Genomic DNA, 27,964 nt, shown 5'->3' on the forward strand with positions numbered 1-27,964 from the left:
TAGAGCTTATTTTGAATTTTTTTTAGTGTTTCTTAAAGTTACTGGTAAATCCTTCAAGCAGTTCTTCTCATCCTAAAATGGTACTTACACTTCAGCTACAAGTTCTGAGCCAAGCTCTCCTGTTCTCAGCCCCACCCCATCTAAGAGAATAAAAAATTACCTGTCATACACAATTTAAATGCTTCTCTGGGAGACAGGCTGCACTACCTAAACACCAGATTTACAACTTCTTCCCATTAAGAACATGGAAATTAATTAACTTTTGCAAATCTGCAGCCTTCTCTATGATTCTGGCAATCAAACTCTCTGCTCACAATGTTCCCAGGGGCTGTGACTCATATTAACTCAATGCTCTCCTCTGCCTTCAGGACTTTTACAGACAGCACAACTCCAGAAAAGGTGACAATTTTAAAGGTAATAGCAAAAAAAACCCCTTCTCTCACTTTATACACCATGTAAGTCAGAGCTGGGAATCTGGGAGCACATTTGGGCTCTGAATTACTGTGAGCTCTGAGAGAGCAGCTCAGCTGACAATTCCCACAGCAAAAGCTCTGAGCATTCTGTCCTGGCATTTTCAACATCAGGAAACCCAGTTTGATTTCCCATGTGCCTCTTACAACCTTTCCACACCCAGACAGCTCAGCAGCAACTTGCACAGGTCACCTGTTAGCACAAAATACTTCCATGGTAAAAAAGCAGCACAGCCCATGTGACATTGTCCCCTCAACAGGACTCAGAGCTCACATCTGAAGGTCTGCTCACCTCAGAAATTTTTACATCCAACCACATTACAAGGTTATCTTCACAGAATTCTGCTAATTCTGCCAAGGCATTGCCATTTCTTCAGCCATTGCATTACTTGAGGCTTCAAAACACTCTGAAGCCCTTTGTTAAATTCAAGCTCCAAAATCACACAATTTATCTAGTACACAAAACAACTTGAAAATATTTTAACTAAAGCCTTTTATTCTATACAACTGTGAAACATCATTTACCCTTCTGGCATTGCAGACTCTTCCATTAATCTTTCCTGTTACTGTGTTTTGGGATGGTTAGAAAGAAAAAAACAGAAGGAAAGTTACAACCTTGGGCTGATTTCAAACAAAAAATTACTGTGAGCAACTCCAATGTATACAATAGGACAGGAAGACAACCAGGAAACAAAACATAACCCAAACAGTGCCTATTGGAACAGACAAAGACCCTTGCTAGTAATAAATACAAGTCAGGACAGATTACCAATAAAAGTTACAGTTCTGTTTAACCATTTAATTCACAAACAGCACGAAAAATGTGCAATTAAAGCACAATTGTGTCAAACTAAGCATACACAGAAATGGGGATAGACAACTGAACTTGATTCTCAAAAGATGGGATAAGACATGCTAGCTTGATTCTGAACCATGGTTTTGTCTAAGCAATGAATTTGTTTTGCTGGGTTTAAAGTGCAGAAGGGAATGACTATTTTGACTCTATTTTGACTATTTTTTCAAATAAAACATGATGAAAAATACTTTACTTTTTGTCTGACCAATACAATCCCAGTAATAGAATTTATTCGGACTTTCCTTAGGCCTCAACCTAAATCTTGATCACAAGATACAGGAAGGGCTAGAGCATGTGTCTCCTGAAGAAACTCAAATATTATACTGCCCCTTGAAGGCACTTGTGCTTCAGACAAGAGTAATTTTTAAACCATTTCTCTATGAGGATTTATGATTTGCTCAAATCTGGCTACAAATGGTTTTCTGGGATATCCCCACATTTTCCTCACAAAAAGCTGAAAGGCCCTTACCCTCCCTCCCCCCAATAAGTTAAACTTCTATAAAAGATTACCATGAGCCTATGACAGTCACAGATTTTTAGAAATAGCAGTGAAAACAAGATCTGCATAAATCTCTAACAAAAGAACAATTGCATATAAAACCTCAGAAAAGAAGAATCAATATTTTTATCTCATGAATATGAAATCTGCTGAGAAGCTTTTAAAGTTTAACATTAAACATATGAAGTTATAATCAGAATGGTTTGAAGTTTTAACAGAATGTCACATACTTTTGGAGCACAGTTACCAAAAATTAGACTAGTGTGTCTTTAGAACACCTAGGACACAGTGCAGGAAGAAGTTATATATATTTAGGAAAAAAAAAATCTATAAGTTGCTGCAAAGCATGTTCACTCTATTATGATGCACAGCATCACTGGACTCGCATTGCTCTGATATTTTTCTAGTGTTCTTATCTTGCATGTCAACAGCTCTCTAAAGCAATTAAAACAATTCTCATGTTAACCCTTGGTTTGCAATTAAATGGGCCCATTCATTCAAGTATGAAACATCTATTTTGTGGTGTTTTCTCTTCCAAATTTCTTTTAGTGGTAGAAATGCTTAAGTAACCTGTGAGAAATCATTGCTGGAACTTTATGAATGGAATGTACTAAAAATACCTCATGTGCAGTTCTTAATTACATTGTGAACAGTGACTAACACGGCCAAACCTGTTTGATACCGAGCACGAGCAGATGAGGGATTATGTTCTGGAAAAAAACCAAAAGCCAAAAGGAGGAAGCAAAAGTCTGCACTGGGTTGTCATCCACTCTCTGTACACCTCACACAACACAAACCACTCAGGGACCTCCCATCTCATTGACTGAGACTAGGACAGACTTTAGTTTAAGTCATATAGATTTTTTTTTGTTCCTCTATATTACAGGTCTATTAGTCACTTCAATTAAATGTTTACTTCCCATCCATACTGAGGCATTAGAAGTCTCATCTACCTTAGGGGTTCAGGGCTGCTCTAGAACTACTCTTGGAACCAGCACAGCAAGGTCAGGTCAGAGATGGCTGCTCTGGGTCCGCGCTGCCCTCACGTCGATTTCTGGCGGTAGTGAAGCGTCAGGTCCCCGCCACTCTTCCAGATGAAGTGCTTGACAGTCCGAAGGTCCATGTTGGGGTCCAAAACCTGCACAGCAAAAAGGCAGCTTTTACTCAACAATTCTGCCAGGCTGGCAGAAATTGAAAAAAAACAAAGCAAACCAAACTGAAAACTGATACCAAGATGAGCCATGCTGTCACCATCATATTTCCTAAAAAATCCCTTCACCAGGATTTCTTCTCCTGGGAAGCTGAGAAGTCTCAGAGAAAAATGAAAATAATAATTATCTGATTTGCTTCTCCTGTGTTTTGCTGCTTTGGGATGTGGTTTGAACACTGTTTACCAACTGGTCATTGTTTGATTGGTTTAATGTGAATTGTTTTAACTTAATGACCGATCACAGTCCAGCTGTGTCAGGACTCTGGAAAGAGTCACAGGTTTTTCATTAGTATCTTGTAGTATATCCTTGTATCATTAGTATCAGTATCATTAGTATCCTTTTTAAGCCAAAGGATTGTCTGTATCCTTTCCCTATCCTTTAGTATAGTATTCTTTAATATAATCTAATACAATACCATAAAATAATAAATGAGCCTTCTAAGAACATGGAGTCAGATTAATTCCTTCCTGCCACGGAAATACCACACCATGCAAAAGCTCAGATTTTTCAATTAGCAACTGAGCCTGATACATTAGTGAAGGATTTTAGCAGAGTAACATGTAACTTCAGATCACAACCACGTCCTCAGTGCCTAATCTCCATTACACTTATTAGGCAATTAATGGTTTTGGACCAATTTTGAAAACTGCCAAAAAGGTAGAACTCAAAACATTCAAGAAATGCTAAAAATACAACTCTATGGAATTGTATTAAGCCCATTTGTTGACTACGAGCATGTAACCCCATAAGGACCCCATGCCAGACCAAATTAAACAGGTTTATTATGAAAACTCCTTCATCTACCTATCTGCAACTGTCAGAAACTTGTGTCAGCTCTAAGTTAACACAGTCAAAATATTTACTTAAAGTTAACAGGTAATCTGTAGCATATTTCAAGCTCAGAACTCAAAAATTCACAACCAATTTACTGCTAGAGCCTGGTCTTGATCACAGGGAACTTACCTGGTCCTGGCACAGAAGTTCAATCTTCTCCTCTGCTAGCACAGCAATGTCCTCCTCCTTTTCTTGTTCTCCTGCTTTCTCGTTGTTGGAGGAGCTTGTGGTCTGAGACTCATTGTCCAAGTTGATGATTTTCTCATACACATGTTCCATCACCTTTCTCACCTGAAGCATGTCACTGGCTGACAGCCTGTCTCTGCAGGAGTTAGAGGAGTTTGTCAGGAGAAAACTTGAGAAACAAACTCTATTTCTTATCTTCACAACACCTCCCTTAGCTGTAGCAAAATATGCAGCTACATAGAGATCATCTTTATATTGTCTGGTAGTAAATTATCAGGATCATCCACAATGCCATGATCATAACAGCAATTTAGTCAAAGAGTCACACAGCAAATAACTCAAAAAAGGAGTTGAGATATTCAAAAGATGAGATAAAAATCTGCATTGATTTCTAACCAACCCAGCTCCCAGTTACAGCTCATGTGAGTGGCAAACTCGTTTCCATTCCCTACTGATAGTTTTTGTCCCTTTTCCTTTCAAAAAGCAATTATTCATCTCTGTTAGCAACAGAAAACAAAGCTGTGGTTCTGAACAGAGAAACAATCTATAAATTCATCTGTTTTCTGATTAAATACCACAAAAGACAAAGTGCCATTTCAGCAGGCACTTCATAGACATTTCTTAGCATAAACTTGAACAACTGCCTGTTGAACCAAAATCCACAGTGCTTTTAAATATTCTGATATAACTTAGAGCTTTAGAGCAATGCTGCTAAATGACTAAGAACTTCTATAAATCCATCAAGCACAAAACAATTCTCTGGAAAAAAATCAGTGAATTGGTTTGGTGGTTTTTTTGCTGTTTGGTTTTTTTTTCTCCTTGAGCTTGCAGGTTTTTTCTGCAATTTGGATATTCAATGTTAATAAGTCATATTTGCATTACTTACTTTTTTAGAGTTTTTGCCCCTGATGATGAATGAGGTTGGAGGTAGAAGGGAATCTTATTGAACTTGGGCATATTTTTCTAGAAGACAACAAGTTTCAGAAGAGTTAATTTAAGATGAACCATTATCAGCTCCTACTTGCAGCAGCTGCTATGTGAAGTATATTCAGCTCCTAATTATCAAAACTCATGAGATTCCTAATCAACATCCCCACCACAGCTAAATTCCAAATTACTCATACTCCTGAGACACTTCAATTTAGATGATGCACAGATCATCTAGCTTTTGAATATAAATTATCATTTATTTCAAAGGCAATTAGATAGTATCAAAAGGCAGCAGCAATATGAAGTGTATTCTCTATTCCTGAGTTCCTCACTAGGAAAGGATACCAATTATGCACAGGACTTTGAATTCTTTATCTAAGACAGGCTGTCAAAAGAAATTGAGCAAGAAGTACTTTAACTAGAAACATCAAAAAATGATGCATCTCAAAGGGTCTTGATTACAGACCTTGAGACCACTTATTTTAAATACAAACACAGCAAAAATTTAAAATGTCATTTCAGATGCTGCAAAGTTAATTGTACTACATCTTAAAAAAACCTAAAAGAAGCCAAACTTATACACCCAATACTCACATCCACAGTGATGTCAATTACCCATTGTGGCACTGTTTCATTAAGAAGCATGGATTCAGTTTCACCACCTGAATCCCGACATAGCAACCTGAGACACAAAGAAATAACCTTTATTGTAACAACAATTATTGCCATTTGCATTAAAAAGCTTTCAGGAGAAGTTCTGCCCTTTTAATGGGCAGAGAGCCTGAACTCTGTTAGGATCATGAACTTACTGGGGAAGAAATTATTTATTTTCTGTAAAGAGCAGAAGGAGCTGTAGGAAGACAGATCCCAGAAACAGAGAGTAGGATCTCAGGAGACTACAGCTATGACACAGAAAATAGATAAAAGTACTTTGCTCTGGATTGTGTTATGTTTGTGTGTGAAGTACAGAACTGTCAGGAGAAGGGGAGAGGCACCTGGCATAAAGCAGTTCTCTCCTCTTGAGAAAAATGAGCTTTGCATGTCAAACATCTGCTAAGACCTCACTTGAAGGAAAGAATAAAACCAGTTTCAGATAATGTGCGCATGCAATGATGCAAAAAAGCCACATTTCATTTCATACATTGCATTTAGGTATTTTGTCAGAGTCCTGCAAGCCACCTTTTAGCTCCCATAAATGTGGCTTGCTCCCTCCAATGGGGCCTTTCCAGTGCTCCCTTGAGGAGCAGGAGCAGCTGCATAAGAGGGAAGATCCACCAGAACAGAATGCAGGCAAATACTAAGCCCCAAGCACAACACATTGATACATTGATACTGCAGGGAAAAAAGTCAGTTTTCCAAGCTGAAAATGGTTTCCCTGTTTCACTGACTAAAAGTTACATCATTTGGGGCCTGTTCAGCCTGGGAAATAAAACCAACAAACCAAACATGCCCCATCCCTTAAAGTTAAAATCCAGTATGTCAGTAAATATCAAACAATTCACAGTGTTTGCAAGTTCAGCATTTGTTTTGCAGCACTATTAAAGTGTCTCTGATGTATCACACATCACAGTTGGGTTTTTCAATGTAGAACAAGAAGAAATAGAAGGGTACCAGTACACACATTGCAATACAGAACCTGTGTTCCTCCCTGCCAGAGATCAGGACCTTCTACTGGATTTATCAACTAATTTTGGGAGCAGAAGTCAATTCTCTAGTGAGCAGCAGCTCCTGAATAATTCATCCTCAGAGATCAGCACAACACACAATCTAAAGTAGCACAATTTCATTCTAAAATACAGTTTAATTTCTCAGTTTGCAGAAAGAGGGCACTCAAAAATATCACACACAACTAAGGACTGTACACAACTCTTACTGCTTTAAAACCCCACATGATGCTCAAACTCACATGCTCAGCTGGACAAATCATCAACAGCTGCTTATTCTGCCTGGCAAGGGCATGTCTTAAATGTACAGAAGAGAGTGAAATAATATTTTTGATAACATGCCTGCTTGCACTAAGAAAGGGACTGCTCAGCCACTGGATTTATATTTGTAAGTTTTTATACCTGAACAAAGTGCGTCCTCCAGCCTCACCAAAAATAACTGGTGTATGTGGTGGCACTTGGAAGTATCCATTTCCCTTCTGGACTCTGTTCTCCTGTTCCCCATTCACTGTTGGGAAAAAAACACATAAAACAGCAGTGAGACTGCACTAGGCCTTAAAAATGGGCACACATTCCACCTACAGCAGGTGCATTTTGTAAATTAATAAGATCATGAGCCTCATGAAAACCAAGGAAATCCCCATTTCCAAGATACAGCAAGTATATAAAAAAACACTAGAGAGTAACAAGATCCATACAGGTTTGTGGCAGACCTATTTCAAAAGCCTGTGAAAAAAGGAAAATAAAGTCCAGGAGTCAAAACCCAATCATGAAGTTTTTCCCCATTTCTTTTGTCAAACTGAACAATAGTAAAATTAGGACTCAGCTAAAGAGACTCTGCTAAGACAAGACTGTTCTGCCCTCTAGAGTGACAGTACAGAACTCTGAAGGGTTGTTTGCACTGCTCTTCTACCTGGATTTGCCAGATGTCAAAACACCGTACTGGGAAAGCTCAGACTCACAGTGCCTTGAACTTCCTCTGTTATAAATTCAATTTATTATAGCCAATTACAGCAGTAGGGTCTTCAAAGACTGAAGAACCTGATTCTATATCAGGTGGATAGGACAAGATTAAAGAAAAATCAGCATTATTTATACACCTCTTGAGCAGTGCAGCTTCTAATCAGTAGGTATCTTGAAACAATGTAGAAGAATTTGGATGCCTGACTTGCACTTGGGAAAATCATCTCCATTACACTGTAGCACCTCATTTGTGTTGAATTCAAGCAACATTAAGAAATTTAAATGGCACAGACTGAAGAGATGAGTGATTCCTCAGCTTTCTAACCAGAAACATATGTATTCAAAGAAAGGTCAGAAACTGTAACAAGCAAAGAAAGAAAAAAAGAAAATTTGTATTGGAAGGGGTAAACATGATACTGAAGTTACAGCAAGTGAAAAATCCTATAGTTTGAAAGATTTTTTTCATAACACTTCTCTGAACAATTGAGAGGAACAACACTGCACATAATTTGTGTTTATTTAAATTTGTATCTCTACAAAAATGCCAGTGCCCAACAGGTACCCTTCACCTTCTCAAGTCACTGCTCAGTGCCAGTCTCCTAATTTTTTTTCTTCTGGAACAGCAAAGAAAATATTCTGTTGGAGTACTCCAAACATTCCACTAATCCACAACTCCACGCAGGAAGAAGCAGGGTAGCATCAATAATCCAACACCACAGAAGCCTGTGAGTGACCCTTGTCAAACCTTGTCTGGCTCTAAGCTGCAAACTGCCAATACACAACAGTCTGAGAATCAGCAGCTGGATCCAGAATAATCTGCCAAGAGCTCTAAACCTCCTTGGAGGCCAGTTTTGAAAGAAGAAAGCAACTAATTCTTGGCACAGTCCTGTCACAAAGCAGTGAGATATGCTGAATGTGCAGTTTTCTTAATTGCATCATCTATCTGTAAAAAGCAATTTCTTAATCACCAAAAATGAGACTTCAGTTAACTCTGACCTGGGTTGAGTTGATTTCCAACTCAAGAGTTAAGAGAGTTTCTTATTTTGCCAAATTCAGCCTTTACCTTACATTTCACATGGCTTTCATCTAAGGCCTGATTAGGCTTGGCATTATTGCCTTAAAAATGCTAAGGACTTGAAGGACCACTTTAAGGACTTCTCTATGGAATTACTTCATGTATTATTACCCTGAATGTATTTTTTCCAATCAAGCTTTTTTTTGTTCACAATACCTAGAAGAAAACTGGAATTATGTCAAGAGAATACTTGCTAATGTTGGATAACTGAATTATTGCTATTTCCTGTCATTATCTAGTGTTTCTTTCCCAAGTCAAGCCTCAGTTTGCCAGTAATTGTTTTTCATCAATATTTTTCATCATGTTTCTGTAACTTCAGAATCATTTATTCACCTACTTTTTTTACAGACAGAGGGAAGATTTTTGATGATACTTTCAGAAATACAACAGTTTCTAGTGTAAAGCACATTTAAAAGTGCTAAAAAACATGAAGTCTATAATGGACAGAGAGAAAGGTGTAAGACAACAAATGTATCTGTTAAAGAAACATATAAACAAACAATGTAATAAAAAAGAAAACATTAAAATACTAACCATGGTTTATCTCATTTTCCTCTTCATCCATTGGATTGATATGTGTTCTAGGCCAATACTCCAGAAGTGCTTGCAGCAGAAGCCCTCCAAGGTTTACTGTCAACACACAGTGAGGCAGAACATCAATCACACAAAAAACCATGGGCAATACAATATTGTCCATTTGATCCACAGCTGAAAATTCCCCATGAGTTTGAGCAGGTCTGTTCCCAAAGCAAACTATTTATGGGCACAGAAATCTGCTTGTCACAATCTGGGAGCTGCATGTTACAATTTTTCAGGAAAAGCTGATTTTAGAATCCCTGCTGTTGGATCACTCCTGTGCTTTAACATTCTCTACATTAGGTTATAATTATTTTTTCCCTATTGCATCTTGAAAATTTAAAACAAAATTAAATGTAAACCCTGAAGACGACTGTTTCAGAAAGAAAGGAAGTATTTTCTTTGGAGAATATGCTACAGAATTTATTATTTAGAAAGCCTCACAATCCAATCAGATACTGACATAGGTGGTACTGGAATACTTCAAAATATATATACTGGAATTTATTCTGATTTCTTTGTTAAAATAAACCACTATTATTAGTTAAAACTTACATTTTGGATCAGAACCATCAGGACTGCTAAATCCAGCATCCTTTGCTGAAACCCAGGCTGCAAAGCAGTCACTTTCATCCAAAGTAATTGTCAACATCTGTTGGCAAAAAACCATGAGAAATGTAATAGTTGTTTGGGATTAAGTAAGTCTATAAATCTCTAACTTTGCTCCAATAAATCAAAGAAGTTTTGAAAGCATGACAGCACAATTTGTTTACCAAACTGTATTAATTCATAATTGGTATTGGTGGACTGTACCACAAATTAACTTAAAAATATGTTACTCCAATTATTAAGAAATAAAATTTGCTGTTTTAATTGAAAATAAATTTAATCCATCAGATAAGCAATTAATGTTCTTCTAAAGTTAACAAACTAAAATATTTTTGAACAAACAATACATGAAAAAATGTGAAACATGACATTAAAGCAACAGATGTAGGAGCTGTATCTCACCCCAGTTTTCAAGTCCACTGAGAACCAGTTTGGCACATAAACCATTTTAAACCTCTTCTTAATTTCTTCTTCAAAATCTACTTTCCCAAGGTCTTCAACTTTACATGCCTGTTCACCAAAGGAAATGTACAAGTACTGAGTGATATCAACACCTCAAGACTTTTCCTTGATTTTCATACACACTTGGAATGATTGTTACTTATGATCTCTCCCTGAGGACTGCAGTCCAAAATCATCCAAGTTAAAGGTTAAATCTTTTTTAAGAAGTCAAACTGTGATCTATATTGTGAGTAATTTTTATTCTTCATTTATTTCTGAGGTAGTAGAATCAAGCCAGTAGAGAGGTCTGGAAATGTTACTTCAGATTATTAGAAAATATTTTCCCTACACTGAGTAGGCTGCTGTCTTCCAATACCCCCTGTCATTTCTCTCCCCACCAGTACCAATATTTCAGTACTCCATCAAACACCAATATTTCCAGCACATCAAGCAACAAATTCAGCTCAACTACTGCAATGGGAACTGTAGTGAGTGAATTTCTGTGAAGATAATTTATTTCTGTTTTTTTCATACTTTTACTTTAAAAGTCCTCTAAGTAATTCTGTTTAAATCCAAATTATTATAATCCACTTGCAAAGTCATCCTGAAATACTTGTTTTAGGCAAATTCTGAGGACTGCAACCTTGGAATTTATTCCCTCAAAATCCAGGAAAAGTTACAGGAAGCAAAGACTGAAAAGCAGCTTCAGGTAGGAAAACCTCCCTTTCTTCCAGCATCTTCAATAAAGTCTCAGCTTTCAAGTGCAGGGAGCAACACTGACCTGGCAAATCATCTCACCTCTACAGTGAATATGGATTTAAACATGTATCAAATGACACTTCTTACAGCCTTACTAAGAAAAAAATACTTGAATGAAAGTAAAAATTACCATTAGCATTTAACTTTGGTCCTGAGATCTAACACTGCACACTTAAATACAGACTGAAATAAAGAAAACTTTAAAAAAAAATCTAGATAATTTTTAGTATAAATCTATATCCTCCAACTTAATTTCTTTTTTGCTTCAGTCAACAACTCAGTAAGTTGGCTGAGCATGCTTTACCTATTACTGATCTTGGCTGCTGCACTGCATAGCTCAGGAAGGAAAATATTTAGAATTTAAACAGGCTTTTGCCAGAGAATAAATTGCTGACCACCTCACTGATGTGGGGTTTGAGTCCTTTCTCTCTGCACTCTTTCCCCTCTCCTCTGAGCAATCATTGGGTAAAACAACATTAAGAAATGTCACACCAAGTCTCCCCAGGCAACACCTGGCAGGAGCCAGGCTTCCTTCTGTTCATTTTCCTGCCTTCCTGACTTACCAGCAAAGACAAACCCCCTTTGAAACAAAACCCCATCAAAACACACATTACTATTTCCTGGAAAAAATTCAAGGGTCTGCACTTCAGGAGAATGCAGATGACAATACTGGATTGAACTCAGTTGCATGCAGATATCAACCTCATCTGGGAAAGCTACAAAAAAGCTCAGAAACGCCCCTTTTTCTAAAAGCAAACTTTGCATAACATCCTGAGACAGAAAAATGACTTACTTTCTACAACAGAAATCTCAGACACTAAAAAAGTATAGATAAAAAAGTGACACAAAATAATTAAACATCCAACAGTAGAAAATCTGAAATCACATCCTTACCTTCAAGACATCCCAGTATGCCACATTATTATTTGTGTCTTTGGTTAATATGTGCCTCTTGTCATTAAGAATGTGGCACTGAATGATACTAGCACCCCCTGGCAAACAAACAAGAATTAAGGTTACTACTGTCATTTTAATATAATATCACATTCAATTAAATTGCATGACATGACATATGCTGTTCTTTGGTTTCACTTTTTTGTGTAAACCTTGGATACCACAAAAGTTTAAACATGATTTTAACTCTAACCAACAGTGGATAGACAATAACCACATTGTTCTGGTTGAAATCATAGTAGCAAGTTTTTTAAAAACTGAGTCAATCTTAAAGCTCTATCACTTGTGCTAAAGAGAACAGATTTTACAAGATTTTTTTCCTCTGCAAAACAGCTGTTTACCTTTTATAACTTGGTCAGGCTGTGTACACAGGGGTGGAATGGGATTGGTACAATCATTATCATAATCTCCTGAAGCTCTAAAATTATGGATTCCCTTCAAAGTCTAAAGAAAGAAAGAAAATAATGACACATTCATAATCATCTAAAAACTCTGCTTTAATCTATGAGTAACAACTGCCAGTTCATGCTGCTGTTTAGATGTTAACTACACAGTTCCAAGAAATACAATTTGTTTTTAAAAGCATCATAAACACAGAGCAAAGAAAGTAATTCAAAGCTTCATACCTTTTGAGCAATTTCAATATTATTATTTTATGATTTATTCAAAAGAAAACTTACACATCACAGTACATCCAAATCCCATGACTACTCCATTGTATTCACAGACTGCAAAATGTATCACTTACCCATTTATTCACAGAGGATTTAGTTGTTGCTACCCAAAGTGCTGGAGGAGGATCAGCTGATCTATCCAGTTCCATCTAAATAATGAAACAAATTTTCAGTCATGCTTAACTTAGTTTCCCTTTGATAATTTGTATTGTCTTGTATAGAGCCACTCCTATAATCGAGAGTATCTCAGAAACAGCACTACTTTCAGTTTACTGCAGAAATACAAAGTTTAAATGAAAAGTAACTAAGATGAAACTTGTGAAAAATCAAGAGGAATTATAACAAATACTCAACAAATGAATTCTAGACACGGGCAATCATAGATGCAATGTGTATTAACAAAGTAGTTAGAGTTACTTCCAGCATGATGAAATTTTGCCTAATGGACAGTTTCCTAAGTACAGGATTTTCTCAATTACTTTGTGTTCAGACACTTCATATGGTTAAAATGAGAATTTAAGAAGTTTTATCCAAAAGAAAAAGCAGAATTTTATATATTTGGCTCTGCCATTACATTTCTCAGATCACTGTAGCCAAGATTAGAGGCTCCTTCTGACCTTTGTACAGCTGACCAGCACTTTCATTTTCCATTTTGAACTGAAATCTCACATCCTGACTTTTCCAGAACTAAGTTAAGGTATTCAGGATTTTATCTTAACACTCCAAGCCAGAATTCACTCCCAAGGAAAGCCAGGCTGCTCATATCTATTAGCATATGTTTTGATTGCACACTCCTTATACTTTTGAACCTTATATATAAAAGATTCAAAAGTCATGTCATTAAAGTAAAAGACAGCAAAAAAAATTAAAAAACAGCCTCTTGGAAAGATTCAGACTTGTGCATGCAAATATCATGTTTAGGTGTTCAAAAAAACCCACAAACAACTTTACTCCTGGTTCCCATGAGTATGTAACAGATTCTAAAGCAGTCCTGTGCACATATGCTGCTGCTAAGAAAAATCCACTTTTTGTACAAAACCTTGGCAATGCCAGCTCAGTTTCTTAAAATTTCTTAAAACTGTACTAGAGCCTGATAAACCAAACTTCTCATGTGTGAAGCATATTCAATTTCAGTAATATTCAAATTTGCACATTTTCAGTAGCTGCCAGGCATCCATCTTCTTCAGGCAATTAAACTTCAGATGCAATTTGGGAGACAGAGGCAATCTGCTGAAGATGTGGTGTAGTAAACACTTGTTAGCCAATGTGAATTATGTAATCAATTTATACCTCAAGCCACTGTTTCATGAGAAAACATGCAATTATCCTTTTATACTGTGAGAGTGACAGAACACTGGCACAAGTTGTGAATTCTCCATTCTTGGAGATACTCAAAACCCATCTTGATGGGTACGGGGGGAAAACTGGGGGGAAAACTGGGGGGAAAACTGGGGGGAAAACTGATCCAGAGCTCTTGGGCAGGGCAGAGAACTGGACCAGATGATCTTCAGCCATCACTCCAAACTTCAGACACTCCACGATTCCCTGAATTAAACTCATTTACCTTAAGAACTGGTGCCTTTTCTTCACAGATCAGCACCCTGATATCAGGATTTCTTAGATCTGTACAATAAATCTTCCTGTCTCTTCCTCCTGAATAAATATGAGTGAAGGCTTCATTGACCTGCAGAGCCCAAACACCCTCATCATGGACTCTGTACGTGGCTATGCACCTCTGCTGCCCAAGGGACCACAGGCGGATTGTCCCGTCCGAGCTGCCTGAAAGACACTGAGCAACAACCAGCACACTTCAATCAAACAGTTATTTAAGGATTTCAAAATATTTTTTAATAAAAAAAAGATTTAATCATTTATGTAGTTATATTTTTCCTCTAAAATGGTATTAAATTCTCGTCAGGATTTCCAGTATTTTATGTAGTCCCAACACACATCTGGATGAACAGCAATAAAAACAACTTTCACCCATCAGCCTCTCCACCTTAAACCACTAAATATCTGCAATCTATGATAATAAATAATTACATTGAAATGGATTAATGACTTTTTTCTGCTCTCTGTAAAATGCCTCTGTCTCAGGTTAAAGCACATACCTGGGTGCCATCTCTGTTCAACAACAAAGCTTTGACATTGTCTGTGTGCCCTTTGAGTTTCATGAGTTTTGCACAAGTCCTTGGATCCCACACCCTTAGAACCTATGGGAACAGACATTGGATAAATGACATTAACACCATTCTTCCCACCAATGTGAGAAATTGAGCCTTTATTCCCTTATTCCAAACACGTGGACATTCATCACTGAAAACATGTCAGAACAAGACAGACATAACTATATCTCATCCAGCTCTAATAATCAGATGTGATCTTCTCCTAATTTCAATTTAATTTGTTCTGGCTTCTTTTGTCATAAAGAAATTAAAGAATGGAAGTGACTGTAAAAAGGACAGTGTGATGAGGACATAAAATGTGCTTCTGAGAATCTTCTCAGATGCTTCACTGGTGTATCCTAATTTCTGTTTTATATTGTCTTGGAAATAAAATTCTCTCAAGGTTAGATTAGGTAAAAAAAATAAAAACTCAGAGATTTAAGTCTATCTTATCTTCCTTAATAAAGAGCAAGGGCTGTCTCTTGGGAACATTTGAGTTTCATTAGCTCACTTAATTTCCCACCTCCTGCAGGGATTTTGCAAATTGCTGGTACCTTCTCTCCTACCTGCAGCAACTGCTTCAGTTCTGATAATCATCTGAGTCATGTGTCCTCAAAATCAGAGCTCTTGTGGGGAAATGTAATGATCCCTGACAAAGAGGGTTACACAAGATGATCTGATTGTCTCCCCTATGTATTAAAGCTCTATGGATACATCACATCTTCAGACTGAGGCAGGGTTTGTATCCTACACTTGCACTCCCACTTAAGAGAAGTGTCTGCCCTCACTATTGAAAACACAAAAGCTGCTACAGACATGACATTGAAAATGAATAAAATTGTCTCTTTATATTGAAATTGAACTGAAGTGAAATGAACCCCTCCAAATTTTGCTTACCTTTTCAGTGGACCCTGATACAATAACTGTTCCCATTTGATTCATTGCAAGGCTGTAGATTGAGTCTTTGTTCCCACTCAGGGAAGAAGCTATTTCAAAATAAAATGCACATTTTCAATTTTAATGCTGTTATTTGAAGACCATACTTATTGACTCAAAACTGGTATTTCAATACTCTTTGACTCATGAAAATAGTGCCACTCTGCCCCATATACAGAGTTGCTTTCAGAAAGACTATATATAGTCAGCATAGTGCTGGGAAAACTCCATTCCAATTCTAAATCTACTGCTGCATAAAAACAAAGTAACCCCTCAGATTTATGGTTATTACAATGTTGGTGACCTTTTGGCCTCACAGTTCTGTGCCAGGACCATCAAGCCACCCTTGCTAACTTATATCATTGCAATATGAGACTTCTTTGTCATCTTGTAACACACAGCATTTGGATTTAAGTGCAGAGGTTTTTTTTTTCCAAGCAACAGTAAAAGTCTATATTTTGTATTAAAGGCTCTTCTAGTTCAGAAGAAATGCAGAGAAGTTACACTGCAGCACTGAAATGTGTTATTTGAGCAGGGATGCTACCTCTGCACTTATGAAAACCATATGGCAGCTCCTTAGCATCACACCTACCATCAGAGCTGAGGAATTCCATACCAACCAGCCTAACCCCCTTTTGGAGATTGAAGTACCAGTCCCTCAACTCAGAAAAGCACAGACAGAGCAAATGAAAATCATCTATTTAGAGAGCACAATCAGGCATTTCATCAAGCCTCAAATCCATACCATCAGTATACCAAGAAGGCTGAGAATAGCAACAAACTGCATGGCCAGTAAAAATGTGAAACTCCACAATGATTCATTTATATGATGGAGCTAAGTTTCCAACACAGGATTTGTAACCTAATATCATAATTTAATATTACATTTTGTCACAGTGGAGAAACCTGTGTCAGGAGGGTTTAGGCTGGAAATCATGAAGAGGTTCTTCCCCCAGAGGGTGGTGGGACACTGAACAGGTTCCTCAGGGCATTGTCACATCTGCCAGAGCCCCAGGAGCATTTGGACAACAGTCTCAGGCACAGGGTGAGATTTTTGGGGCTGTCCCATGTAGAGCCAGGAACTGGACTCAATGATCCTTGAGGGTACCTTATAATTCAGGATATTCTATAACCCTATACTCTATAGATATTCTACATTCTATAATGCTTTTCTGGGAGAGAGAAGCAGGACAGGTGACTTCCTAAAAGATGAGGGTGACATTGAGAATTAACCCTGATGAGTAGAATTTACAGTTTCTCCTTGCCTTCCACTCTCTACTGAGTTAGATCTCACCAGGGTTATCCTTATATGTAATCAGTGCTTTGTGTTACTGTGGGCTTTTTAGTCTAGTTTATCTAGTAACTATTCTTCTGACAGATTTGACAAATGTATCAAAATCCTGCTTTATGAGCTGCACTTCCTGTTTTTTTTTTCAGCATCTATACCAAGAAAAAACCAACCTCAAATCACAAAACACAGAAAAATGTAGCAACAAATAAGCTAAGAGAACATTTCTATAAAAGGCTGGTTGAGAGGTTAAAATCTTCTCAAGTTAAAGTTCTATCAAGTTTCAGAGAAACCAGCATGTCACAGTTCAGGAGAAACAGTTCAAAGAGACTTGTCCTCTATTCTAAATGCCATGACTGTTGGCTGCTCTAGATTTCCAGCTATTACATAACACAACAAATGGACTCAATACATGCAAACTCCTCCTTCAAATTTCTTGCCCTTTTTGTTATGTACAGACAGAAAAAGGCATCCATAGTTTTAAACTGACCTCACAGGTTATGCTACTTAATAAAATGGATTGCATTTGCCTCCCTTCCCCAGGTACCTACTTGTGACAGTATTATTTGAGGCAGTCAGTGCTGTGAGAGTATTTACATCCCAGAGGAATATCTGTCTGTCCAGCCCAGCAGATGCTACCAGCTCCTTATCTTTTGCATATGCTAAGGCTTTCACATAGTCCTACAATAAAATAAATGGAACAATATGAATCAATGTTATCATCTTGAGGTCTACATCTTAATAATAGTAAGAATGGCACTGATCACACACAGTATTTACAGATAATGTTTTTCACCTTATGCGTCCTTAGTGTTGACATGCAAAATCCCTTATGTGCATTCCACACTTTAACAGTAGTATCTGAAGAAGCAGATATCACTAAATTGGAAAGAATAAAGACTAAATTTTAATGGCTTATATATTACTTTAAAGCATATTCGTACTACTCTAATTTGTTTTTCAAAAGAGATTAAAACAATTCATATAACATTTCAATTTTCATTAGAACAGCTGCTTACACTATTTACCAAAATTAAAATATACATCAAAAATTAATTTTACATGCTAAGAAAAGATGGAAAACAATTAAAGCAGCAGATAATTTACTTGTATACAGTTTCTGAATACTGCAGTTCTGAAACTTTTAAGTACTTACATGTTTTGCCATTGCAGCAGAGCACAATGTCATTTACCCAATCTGTGTGATGTTCCATAGATGCTATATAAGGGTCTTGCTGTAAATTAAGAAAAAATAAACTCATCACCAATGGAGAAGATTGTGACTATCTGTCCTGGGGTGACGTTATGATGCTTGTATCCCCATTCATCTGTTCTGTGCCTTAAAGACTGTCTCTGAGGAGTGAAAGTTTTGTTTGGGTTTCTCTTATCAGGGACACAGAGACGGGCAGTACATAGGGCTGCTTTCGCTTTTTGCTTTTGGCTTTTCTGCTTTGCTTGCTGTCTCTCTGCTCATTAGCTAGTTTAGCTAAACAGTCCAAATTCCTTCCTGGACTGTTTCTCCTCTCCTGTTCCTGTGACCATCTCGAACCTGCTCCGGACTGGGACTGGGAACACCGAGGGTTGGCACCGTTTGGCTGCAGCAGCTGCCCCAGCGCCGGAGGGACTGAGAACAGAGCAACCACCCCCGAAAGAGACTTTCTGATTTTGTCATCTTTCTCAGAGCGGTGTCATCGGGTATTGTTCACTTTGTGTGCTGGGGGGTGCTGTGCCTGAAATAAACAGGTTCTTTCTACTTCTCTCCAAGAAATTCTTCCCGAACCAGTTGGGGGGAGGGGCCACGTGGGTTTGCTTTTTGGAGGGGCCCTCCTTTGCACATTCTTTAACAAATTTGCCCTAAACCAGGACACTATCACATCCTGTTGTGGTACCTTCTCCAACCTGCATATGGGTTCAAAGTTTCCTAGTGCAGAGTTGTTTGAAATCACTCTCCCAGAACCCTTTTTGTGAGAACTGGAGTTATGTAAGACACCACAGTACGAACAATATCAAAAGGATTCTGTGATCGCAATAACTGGCAGCTGTTAAAACACAGCATCAGGTACGGCCCTGTAGGCAGCTTACCAGCAGGATAACTTGGAAAAAAAGCAGGTTTAGAGCCAGGGAGGCTGTCCTGACTGACCTTGTGCTGATTGACACTCCATATCCTTATGATGGAGTCCCGCCCTGCCGTGAAGAGTCTGTTTAATGCTGGGTCCAGCTGAAGCGCATTCACCCCGTTCCGGTTGTACTTCTCCACTTCATCTCTAATCACATAGGAGACCTACAACACATTTGCACAAATCCAATTATGGTACTAAGATATTGACATGGCCATAAAATCTGAGCATCTAATTTCATCTTTCTAAGGTTCTTGAGTAGAAAATGCAAGGAGTTTTACAAGCTTTGTCTGTCAGCTTGAGAGTTCAGCACCACCAAAGTCATTTGCTCCCAAAAATGGGGAAGAGTCAGAGGAGATTCAGCTGGAGCCCAGTAGATTTTTTTAATCACTGCAATTTAAGCTCAGTTAGACCCAGAGAATCCTCAGTTCAATTCCCTGCTGTGTGTGCACATTCTGGGTGATCTTACACAACACACTGGGTCTGTGTGTCACTTCCCAAGTGGGTCCCACAGTTTCCATAGCTGCAATGCCAGTATTTCCCAACCTCACAAAAGAGGGGATATGGTCACTGTGGATTACAAAGCACTGAAAGACTGCAGATACAAATTCAATAGGTGTCTCTACTAATTTTAAACCAATTTTTAAGAACTACCTACCTGCCAATATAATAAGAAACTCAAACTCTTAGTGCTCTTTCAGATAAATTATCCCATTAGTTTCTTTCCTTCCATGTTTGACAGTACTGTGTGTAAAGGTTATTTCATTGATTTGTTTAGAAAAACTAAGAGGAAATTTCAGGAGACCCTGAAAGGCCACAGCAGTCTCCATTATTAGTGTTCAGTAAATACAATTCTAAGACACTGCAGTTGCTTCAGAGCTACTGTACTCACTTTCCTGATCCCTGGGTTTACACACTGCTCTGAGGAAAGCCCTCAAAAAAAAAAAAGCTCAAAGCTGAGGGAAAAGGAGGGGAAGACGCCAGTTATGCATCGTCCCAGATTCTATAAAATATAATCAGAACAAGGTAAAATTTCATGCTTGGTGTAATCAAACCTGCTGAAAACAGGAATCCTCTGGATACACAAGCACCAGTGTTCTGAAAATGCTTACAAGGAGTAGTCATGGGCTAGAGATCTGAAATCAATTTTTCACTCCAGTAACTGTGTTAAAGTAGTATAAAGAAAATGTTTTCCAGATCAGATCTCAGTGACACAAAATAAATCCAACAAATTATGATGTTCAGTGGTCCTTATCACAGAAGTATTTCACAGCAGCTCAGATTCTGTACCATGAGAGCTGACAGGTCCATTTGGTGAATGTGGGAAACATCTCCACCAAATTATCCCATCCTCAGGCAGCACAGCCAGAGCACTGATGCTTCCAGAAAAAACATGTCCAGTGCTATTCTCTGGTTGAGAAACAGCTGCAGCAGCTCTACAGACCAACACTGAAGGACCAAAATTAAGAGCCTCCTGCCTCAACACTCTCCATTAACATCCCACAAGTCCTTCACTACACTTAATAATGTACATGATACATAATTGTATATGTACAGCACCATAACTGTATTATTATATCCTCAATGCTCTTAAAGACCTTCTGTCAGCCACTCTCAGCCCTTTTAGTACCACAGCTCTTCCAGCTTTAGCTTGTGTCCTCATTTCCAATACTTTCAGCTTCTCTCACCCATTCCAGACTCATCCATAACATTTTCACTCCCCATGCTCAAGTTTCCACCTACACACAGCTCCAGAGATGCTGCTGCAAGGAGACACCACCAACCACACAGAAGTGCTCTGATAAAGCACTTCAAGCACTTGAGGTATTATTTCTTTGTGAGACGCAGGGAGCAAGATCTGTGCCAATCCTTACCTGGGCTTAATCATATCACGGCTCTATTGCTGAAAGACCCACAGATTATGTGTACAAAAGTCAAGGTTTAACATCATTCCAAATTCACATTGCTGTCAAATTCTTTGAATAAAACCAGTGAAAACACTCAGTTAAAAATACTAAATGTCAGCAGCAAGACACAAACCTAGAGGTCAGCAGATCAAATTTAATATTATTCATTAGAGAGAACAACATTTTCCTGACACAGTATCAGATTCAAGATCAGCAGGGCCCTCCACTTCTTGTTTTCCCAAATGCTACCAGGATATTCTTGGAGAAATCCTCAATTTCTGGATTTGTTCCTCCTCTGTCAGTCACCTCCCATATTTGTTATATGATAGGGCCCTTCACCTTTCATTTTCCCAAATGCTACCAGGATATTCTTGGAGAAATCCTCAATTTTTGGATTTGTTCCTCCTCTATCAGTCATCTCCCATATTTGTTACATTTTCAGGTATAATTTAAGAGCTCTTCATTCCACTCATAAGTTAGATTGTCAAACTATGTTAGTCACCTAAGCATGATAATGCTGATGCTTTCTGCACATAATGTTACTTCTTTTTAGTTTAAAAGAAGTCAAGAAAAACACAGCCATAAATATTTAAAAATGCAAAAAAATCCCCAAATGGTGGCTTACTTTAGTAAATAAGGTACTTTTCATGTATGATTAAGACTTTCACAGGACTTTGGAAATTGAGTCATATTTCTACATTAATCTTGATGAAATTAAAGTCAGCTCAACCAAATGCTGTTTTTCCCTCACAAAGAGACATAATCAGAGGAGAATGACAACCATTTCTCATTATCAACAGCACTGAAATAGTCAAAGTTAATTTGCCCTCTATTGCCTTTAATGACTTCCACATATTAATTCAGTCAAACATCTCTTGGCAAGTATTGTTTTTATTTTAAAAGAACTGGGATAAAGAGAGGGGTTATATTTTTTCAGTGCTATTGTTCCCTGGTAGATTTGAATTGGATCTCAGCAGAAGTTGAGCAGGAAATCCAACATCATCTTTCTTTCTCCCTGTGACAAACTTGAAAATAACTCTGCTGTAACAGAATTAAACAAGATTAAAATCTTGTGTTCCTTTTATTGGTGTAAATACAAGAGATCTTTGATGCAAAAAATATAGCAAAACAACAAAAAGAGTTTGATACAAAATTTCCCATCAATGACTGCTACTGTGCACAGAATTCAACCAGTTATTTTTGTCTCTCATAATTTTACAAAGTGTTATTTATTGTCCAAGAAGGAAGAGCATACATGTCCTGATAAATTGTCTTAAAAATTGAAGAACTAACAATAAAAAAAAGAAATTCCTATTTTATTAGGTAATGATAACTTCCTCCATGTCATGTGGAGAAACCATGACAGATATTTTTCAATCATAACAGTAATTCTAATCCAAATTAAATAAGGACTTCTTATTTTTAATTTCTGATACTACAAGGAAAAACAAAGAAAATTATTCTGTGGTCAGCAAGTTGATAGGACACAACATCAACACTTGAAATGAACACTGCAATTTGAGCAGCTGGCTAAGGACAAGGCAAACCATCTGACCTGAAAACAGTATGAGCTGAAAAGGACTACAGCAAAAAATGCATTCTCCAACTCCTTTTGGACACCTAATGATGTCCAAGTAACTGTCAGTTGTTTACACTGAAAATACTGAATAAATTTATTTGCTCATCCAAAATAATAAATATTGACTGGTCTACTCCTGGTAACCAGGCATTGGGACTGAAATAAACATCTTGTGAATTAACAAAACTAGAATAAGACATGCAGCACATGTGGCTGAACTAAAAATAACCCCATGAGACATCTGTTGCACACCACATGGAGCCCTTTGGAAAGGGAGGTATCACACCAGAAACATCCAGGCTTGTACTTAAATGCATTAATTCCACATTAACACAGAGGGAAAAATTGGGGGCTCCGCAAAATCTGTTGAAAGGCTGTTGAAATGCATGGGGAACTTAAAATGTATCAATAAAAGCAACAGCAAGTTGACTAAAAGAGCTGAAACTTGTGTAAGAGTGGTGGAGACACAGCCAAGTCCACAAAACCAAAACATTCACAAAGAAGGGAGGAAGATTGCTGAAAACCCACACGTGTTTGTCCATTATGTTCTTATTTGGGGAGAAAAAGGTGAAAGTGCTTTTTTGTTTGGTTGGGTTTTTGAGTGACACTTAGCAGAGACTTAAGAAATATTAGAAGATTTAGTAAATATACAAAACTACAAAAACAAAGTATATTTTCAAACCTGCGTGTACAGAAACATATCTAAACAATATAAACGTAGTGAAGTTCTGGCTGAGGAGAAACTGCTGGGATAAAATTCACCTCTGCTCCTGAAGAGCACAGATCTTATCATTGAAGATAAAGCACTGGAAAGGAGTGTGGAGACCCCAGAAGTGAAGGCTCTGAGACATCAGTGGCATTTTCTCCATGCAGGACAGGATGGAGCAATCCCTGCTGTGCCCTTTCCAGTAGGGGCAAACCACAGGGGCAAAACAAAAATTGGGATTTAGATCAGCACTGGCTGGGAGGAGCAGAGCTTGTGGCATGTGAAATATTTAATAACAACCAAAGCTGTGCCATTGACACTGCTGCAGCTTTTATAAGCTCCCAGAATGAGTAAGAATCTTCCACAGCAGCACTGCACAAACATCCACTCATCATAAAGAGTTTATGGGATTCAGGAGCCTAAATGGACCAGGAGTAATCATTTTAATGACTACCTGAGAGCTCCAGACATAAAGCTGCTGCCCACAGATACATTTTGGCACACAAAGCCAAAGGAATTTGTTGCAGGACTTACACTTATCCATGCAGGAAACACTTATATCAACTGATGTGGGATGATGTTACCCTCGTTACATTACATGCATTATAATACTTTATCTTCACAGATAGGTAAAATCTGCTTTTACAACAGCCCACCCAACCACACAGAGGAAACAGTAACCAGCTGAGCTCTGAGGACACTCATTCCTTGTTTCTACGTGAGCAATTAAAAAAAAAAAAAGGTATTTCTCAAAATCATGGGAGGGTTCTATGAGATCTGAATGAATGAGATAAGCAGCAGTGAAGTACCAAGGAGAAAAAAAAAAATCAACATTGCTTTACTGTCTTGGTGGAGCATATGTATCCCAAAACCATGGTTTTTAATTAAGTAGATTATTTGAAATTTTATCGAGGCTCCAGAATAAAAGTCATGGAAGGCATTAAGAAGCTCATTTCATTTTACCCTTTTAAAATGGAATCAACATACCGGTTATTTGTTTGCTTAAGCATTATATATTAAATCAATACATTTGTAATTATAATTTTTATATTTATTATATAAAAATAACAGATATCACATCTAGTAAGCTGCAGTATTAGTGCACAAATATGACAAAATCAGTTCAAAGAGATCACAATGGTTTGGGTTGGAAAGGACCTTAAGGACCATCTCATTCCAAGCACTGCCACAGGCAGGGACACCTTCCAGGAGGCCAAGCTGGTCAAACCCCCATCCAGCCTGGCCTTGCACACTCCCAGGGATGGACAATGAGATTTTCTTACTCTGTACAAGATGTGAAGCTAAAAAATGCTTAAAATTCATGCAATCATATTATAAGGATGCTGACCCTTATAAGGAAAATTCTCTATGCTGTTCTGAGTTTGGGAGGAAATTTATTCAGGCCAGGGAGCAACTTTGGGAGAGCAGTTACCATGCAACCCCTCCAGGGCAGCTCCTTCAAGGCACCTGCTGGGAAAGCTTCACCTTGACTTGACTGCCAGGACATCTGAAAGCTGCAGCACATGGCCAACAGCAGCATCTGACACAGCCCTGCATCCTCACTGCCTCCCTCCCAAATCAGTGTCTGACACAGCCCTGCACCCTCACTGCCTCCCTCCCAAATCAGTGTCTGACACCCTCACTGCCTCCCAAATCAGTGTCTGACACAGCCCTGCATCCTCCCTCCCTCCCAAATCAGTGTCTGACACCCTCACTGCCTCCCAAATCAGTGTCTGACACAGCCCTGCATTCTCCCTCCCAAATCAGTGTCTGACACAGCCCTGCACCCTCACTGCCATCCAAATCAGTGTCTGACACAGCCCTGCACCCTCACTGCCATCCAAATCAGTGTCTGACACAGCCCTGCATCCTCCCTCCCAAATCAGTGTCTGACACAGCCCTGCACCCTCACTGCCACCCAAATCAGTGTCTGACACCCTCACTGCCTCCCAAATCAGTGTCTGACACAGCCCTGCATCCTCCCTACCTCCCTCCCAAATCAGTGTCTGACACCCTCACTGCCTCCCAAATCAGTGTCTGACACAGCCCTGCACCCTCCCTCCCTCCCAAATCACTCAAGCTCACTCCTGCAGCCTTCAGAAAGGCAGGGCTAAGCTTCACAAACACCTGCCACTGGACACTTCAAATGCCTGACTCCCATTTAAAGATTTTAGCTACTCTTCTTTTTCTATACATGGAATTTATTTTGAGGCCTAAACTCTGATTACACCATTAGAAACTAAAATTATATGCAGAAGCACCCTAAACTGGCTATTTTGGATGGCTTTGCTTACCAGCAGAACAGGTGGATCCAAGCTAATAATAGTTCTGATTTCCATAAATTTCCACCAGCTCTCCTGCCACATAATGAATCAATGTTCCTTCATGCCTGAGAGGTGTCTTTTGTAAAAGCCTCTTCTTCCATCCCCACAGGTTTGGAACAAATTTCTCCAACTCTGTCTCTCTCTCAAAAACTCTCTGTGGAAGCATCCTAAATGCTCAGCCATTGGGAATTAAAATAAATCATGAGTGGTTTTATTTGTTCATTTGCAGCTGATGGATAAAACAGTCACTTAAAACTCCTTTACTCAACAAAATCCTGTCACTAACCAAGCAGGTGAAATAATAAGAGTGAAGAAAAGAAAAAAAACAGCTTCTAGTTAAGCTTTATAAATGTTTATCATGGAATGGTTTGGGTTGGAAGGGACCTTAGAGATGCTCTCATTCCACCTCCTGCAATGCACAGGGACACTTTCCACTATGCCAAGTTGATCCAAGCCCTGTCCAAGATGGTTTTGAGCACTTCCAGGGCTGGGAAACTTCTCTGGGAAACACAACCAACCTGGATCTAAATCACAGTGCACTGCTCAGACACAGACCAGTGTCATGTACAACAGTGTCATTAGTACATGAGGTGAAAAAATACACACAGCACAATGAGAAGAGACAAAACATCACAAACCAGCACAAAACCACCTGTAAAAACAAACTTGGACAACAAAAAGTAGTAGTGACAAAAGGAAAGAGTGAGCTCTTTGATGCATGCTGCTGTCAGGGAAATACTACTTCATAAATAGGAGTGCATCAAACAAATATCAAGGTACAATAAAATCCCCCTGCTTAGGGGTGTAACCTGCAGAAACTTGTTCACAGCACAGGCATTATTTATATTTTAAATCATATCCCGTTTTTTTCTGTCAAGGCAAGGGAATTCTTTATATAGAATTGAAAGAGTGCTTTCCTTAACCACAGAAAACACCAAATGCTCTAAAAGATGCCATTTCCTCTGTGTGATAAATGAAATGTCAATAACCAAACCCATCTCTGTTTTTAAAGTTCCTAATGCTATTTCAAGCCTAATCAATATTTCATTTGATCCCACTGTATAGGTACAGCTGAAACTGGCACTTGCCACTAGGCAGCTTTGCACATTGATAAAGCATTAAATCTTTTCCATAGTGAAAGCTGTAAAAACATCTGAAGGCAGGCAACATCACAAACAAGAAGAAAAGCATTGAGAACCATAAAATAAACCCATTTTAATGGCTTTTAAAGTTAAGTCTTGACTTTTTATACATGCTTTAGTAATGCCAGTCTCCACCAAGGGTACAATGAAACACTTGGGTCCAAACCACAGGGTTTAATTCTTCCTCAAGTGTGTTGAGAAAGTCTACACCCACCTGGCTGCCTGTACCACGGGTTTCCTTCAATAAATGCTGCCTGGAGCTGGCAAGGAATATTTCTGAAACTTGAGAAGAAAAAACCCTGCTCCTTGCTCATGTGTGCAAAGGTACAGAGTGTTTTACAGAAACTAAGCAGAAATATGATGCAAACAGATCACAGAATCATGGAATGGTTTGGGTTGGAAGGGACCTCGAAGATCACCCAGTTCCAACCCCTGCCCTGGGCAGGGACAGCTTTCTCTAGACCAGGTTACTCTGAGCCCTGTCCAACCCGGCCTTGAAATATTCCAGGGATGGAGGAGCATCCACAGCTTCACTAGGAAAACTATTTCAGCGTCTCACCACGCTCGCAGCAAAGAATTTCTTCCCAATATCTAACCTAAACCTACTCTGGCACCGGACACAGCCGAGACAAGAACCGCAGCTCTGTCGCTGCTGGGAACTCCCGTTCCACCCAAGCAGGTCTGGGGACACCGTTCTCCCTCTCTCCTCCCGTGCTCCGCCGCTTTTGATCCGAGCTGCTTCAGCTCAGCCTCCGGCGGGCTGCAGAGCCCGGCCCGGTTCGGCAGCGAGCAGCAGCTCCCCCCAAGCGCTGCCTCAGGCGGCCGCTCGACCCCTCGGCCGGCGGAGGGACCCCGGGGGCGTGCGGCGCTGCCTCCCCTCAGCGCGGCGCGGCTGTGCGAGACGAGGCGACTGCGCTGCCATAGAAACCCCCAAGGGCTGACACCCTGCAGCCGCTGGCGCGGCCCGCGAGGCTCCGGGCTCCCTTTGAGCCGTGCCGGCCCCGCCGCGCCCTCACCTGCACTTTCCGCCGCCCCGCTGTGTTCTGCCGGTGATGCGCCGCCATCTTGCATGTTGACACTGTGGCGTCATGTCCGACCG

General features: G+C 39.0%; 1 protein-coding gene across 2 annotated transcripts; it reads right to left on the reverse strand.

The window, feature by feature from the left end:
- Positions 1-948: 948 nt before the first annotated feature.
- Positions 949-27,964, reverse strand: WDR48 (WD repeat domain 48). Of its 2 annotated transcripts, XM_058824741.1 has the most exons (19): positions 27,882-27,964; positions 19,231-19,371; positions 18,247-18,325; positions 17,887-17,969; positions 17,642-17,771; positions 15,764-15,852; positions 14,813-14,914; positions 14,266-14,490; positions 12,776-12,850; positions 12,369-12,471; positions 11,968-12,065; positions 10,276-10,383; positions 9,820-9,916; positions 9,223-9,318; positions 7,053-7,158; positions 5,581-5,668; positions 4,943-5,019; positions 4,000-4,192; positions 949-2,963 (listed from the first exon to the last, which is right to left on the reverse strand). In XM_058824741.1, exons 1-19 carry the CDS (start codon positions 27,927-27,929, stop codon positions 2,868-2,870), a joined length of 2,034 nt encoding a protein of 677 aa, XP_058680724.1. In that variant the 5' UTR covers positions 27,930-27,964; the 3' UTR covers positions 949-2,867. The 2 variants fall into 2 exon arrangements, with proteins under 2 accessions (XP_058680724.1, XP_058680732.1); XM_058824749.1 differs by lacking the exons at positions 17,887-17,969; positions 27,882-27,964 and having other exon boundaries at positions 19,231-19,339.

The sequence above is a fragment of the Ammospiza caudacuta genome, chromosome 1, assembly GCF_027887145.1.
Source record: "Ammospiza caudacuta isolate bAmmCau1 chromosome 1, bAmmCau1.pri, whole genome shotgun sequence".
NCBI lineage: Eukaryota > Metazoa > Chordata > Aves > Passeriformes > Passerellidae > Ammospiza > Ammospiza caudacuta.

Bases quoted from the DNA above. Each gene is read 5' to 3' on its own strand.
- WDR48 (XM_058824741.1), bottom strand. From the start codon at position 27,929: ATGGCGGCGCATCACCGGCAGAACACAGCGGGGCGGCGGAAAGTGCAG. The intron at 5,669-7,052 runs GTATAAAAACTT...TTTGTGTCTCAG, and splicing joins GGAGGACGCACTTTGTTCAG to GTTGCTATGTCGGGATTCAG. The intron at 2,964-3,999 runs GTAAGTTCCCTG...TTTGCTGTGCAG, and splicing joins AACTTCTGTGCCAGGACCAG to GTTTTGGACCCCAACATGGA.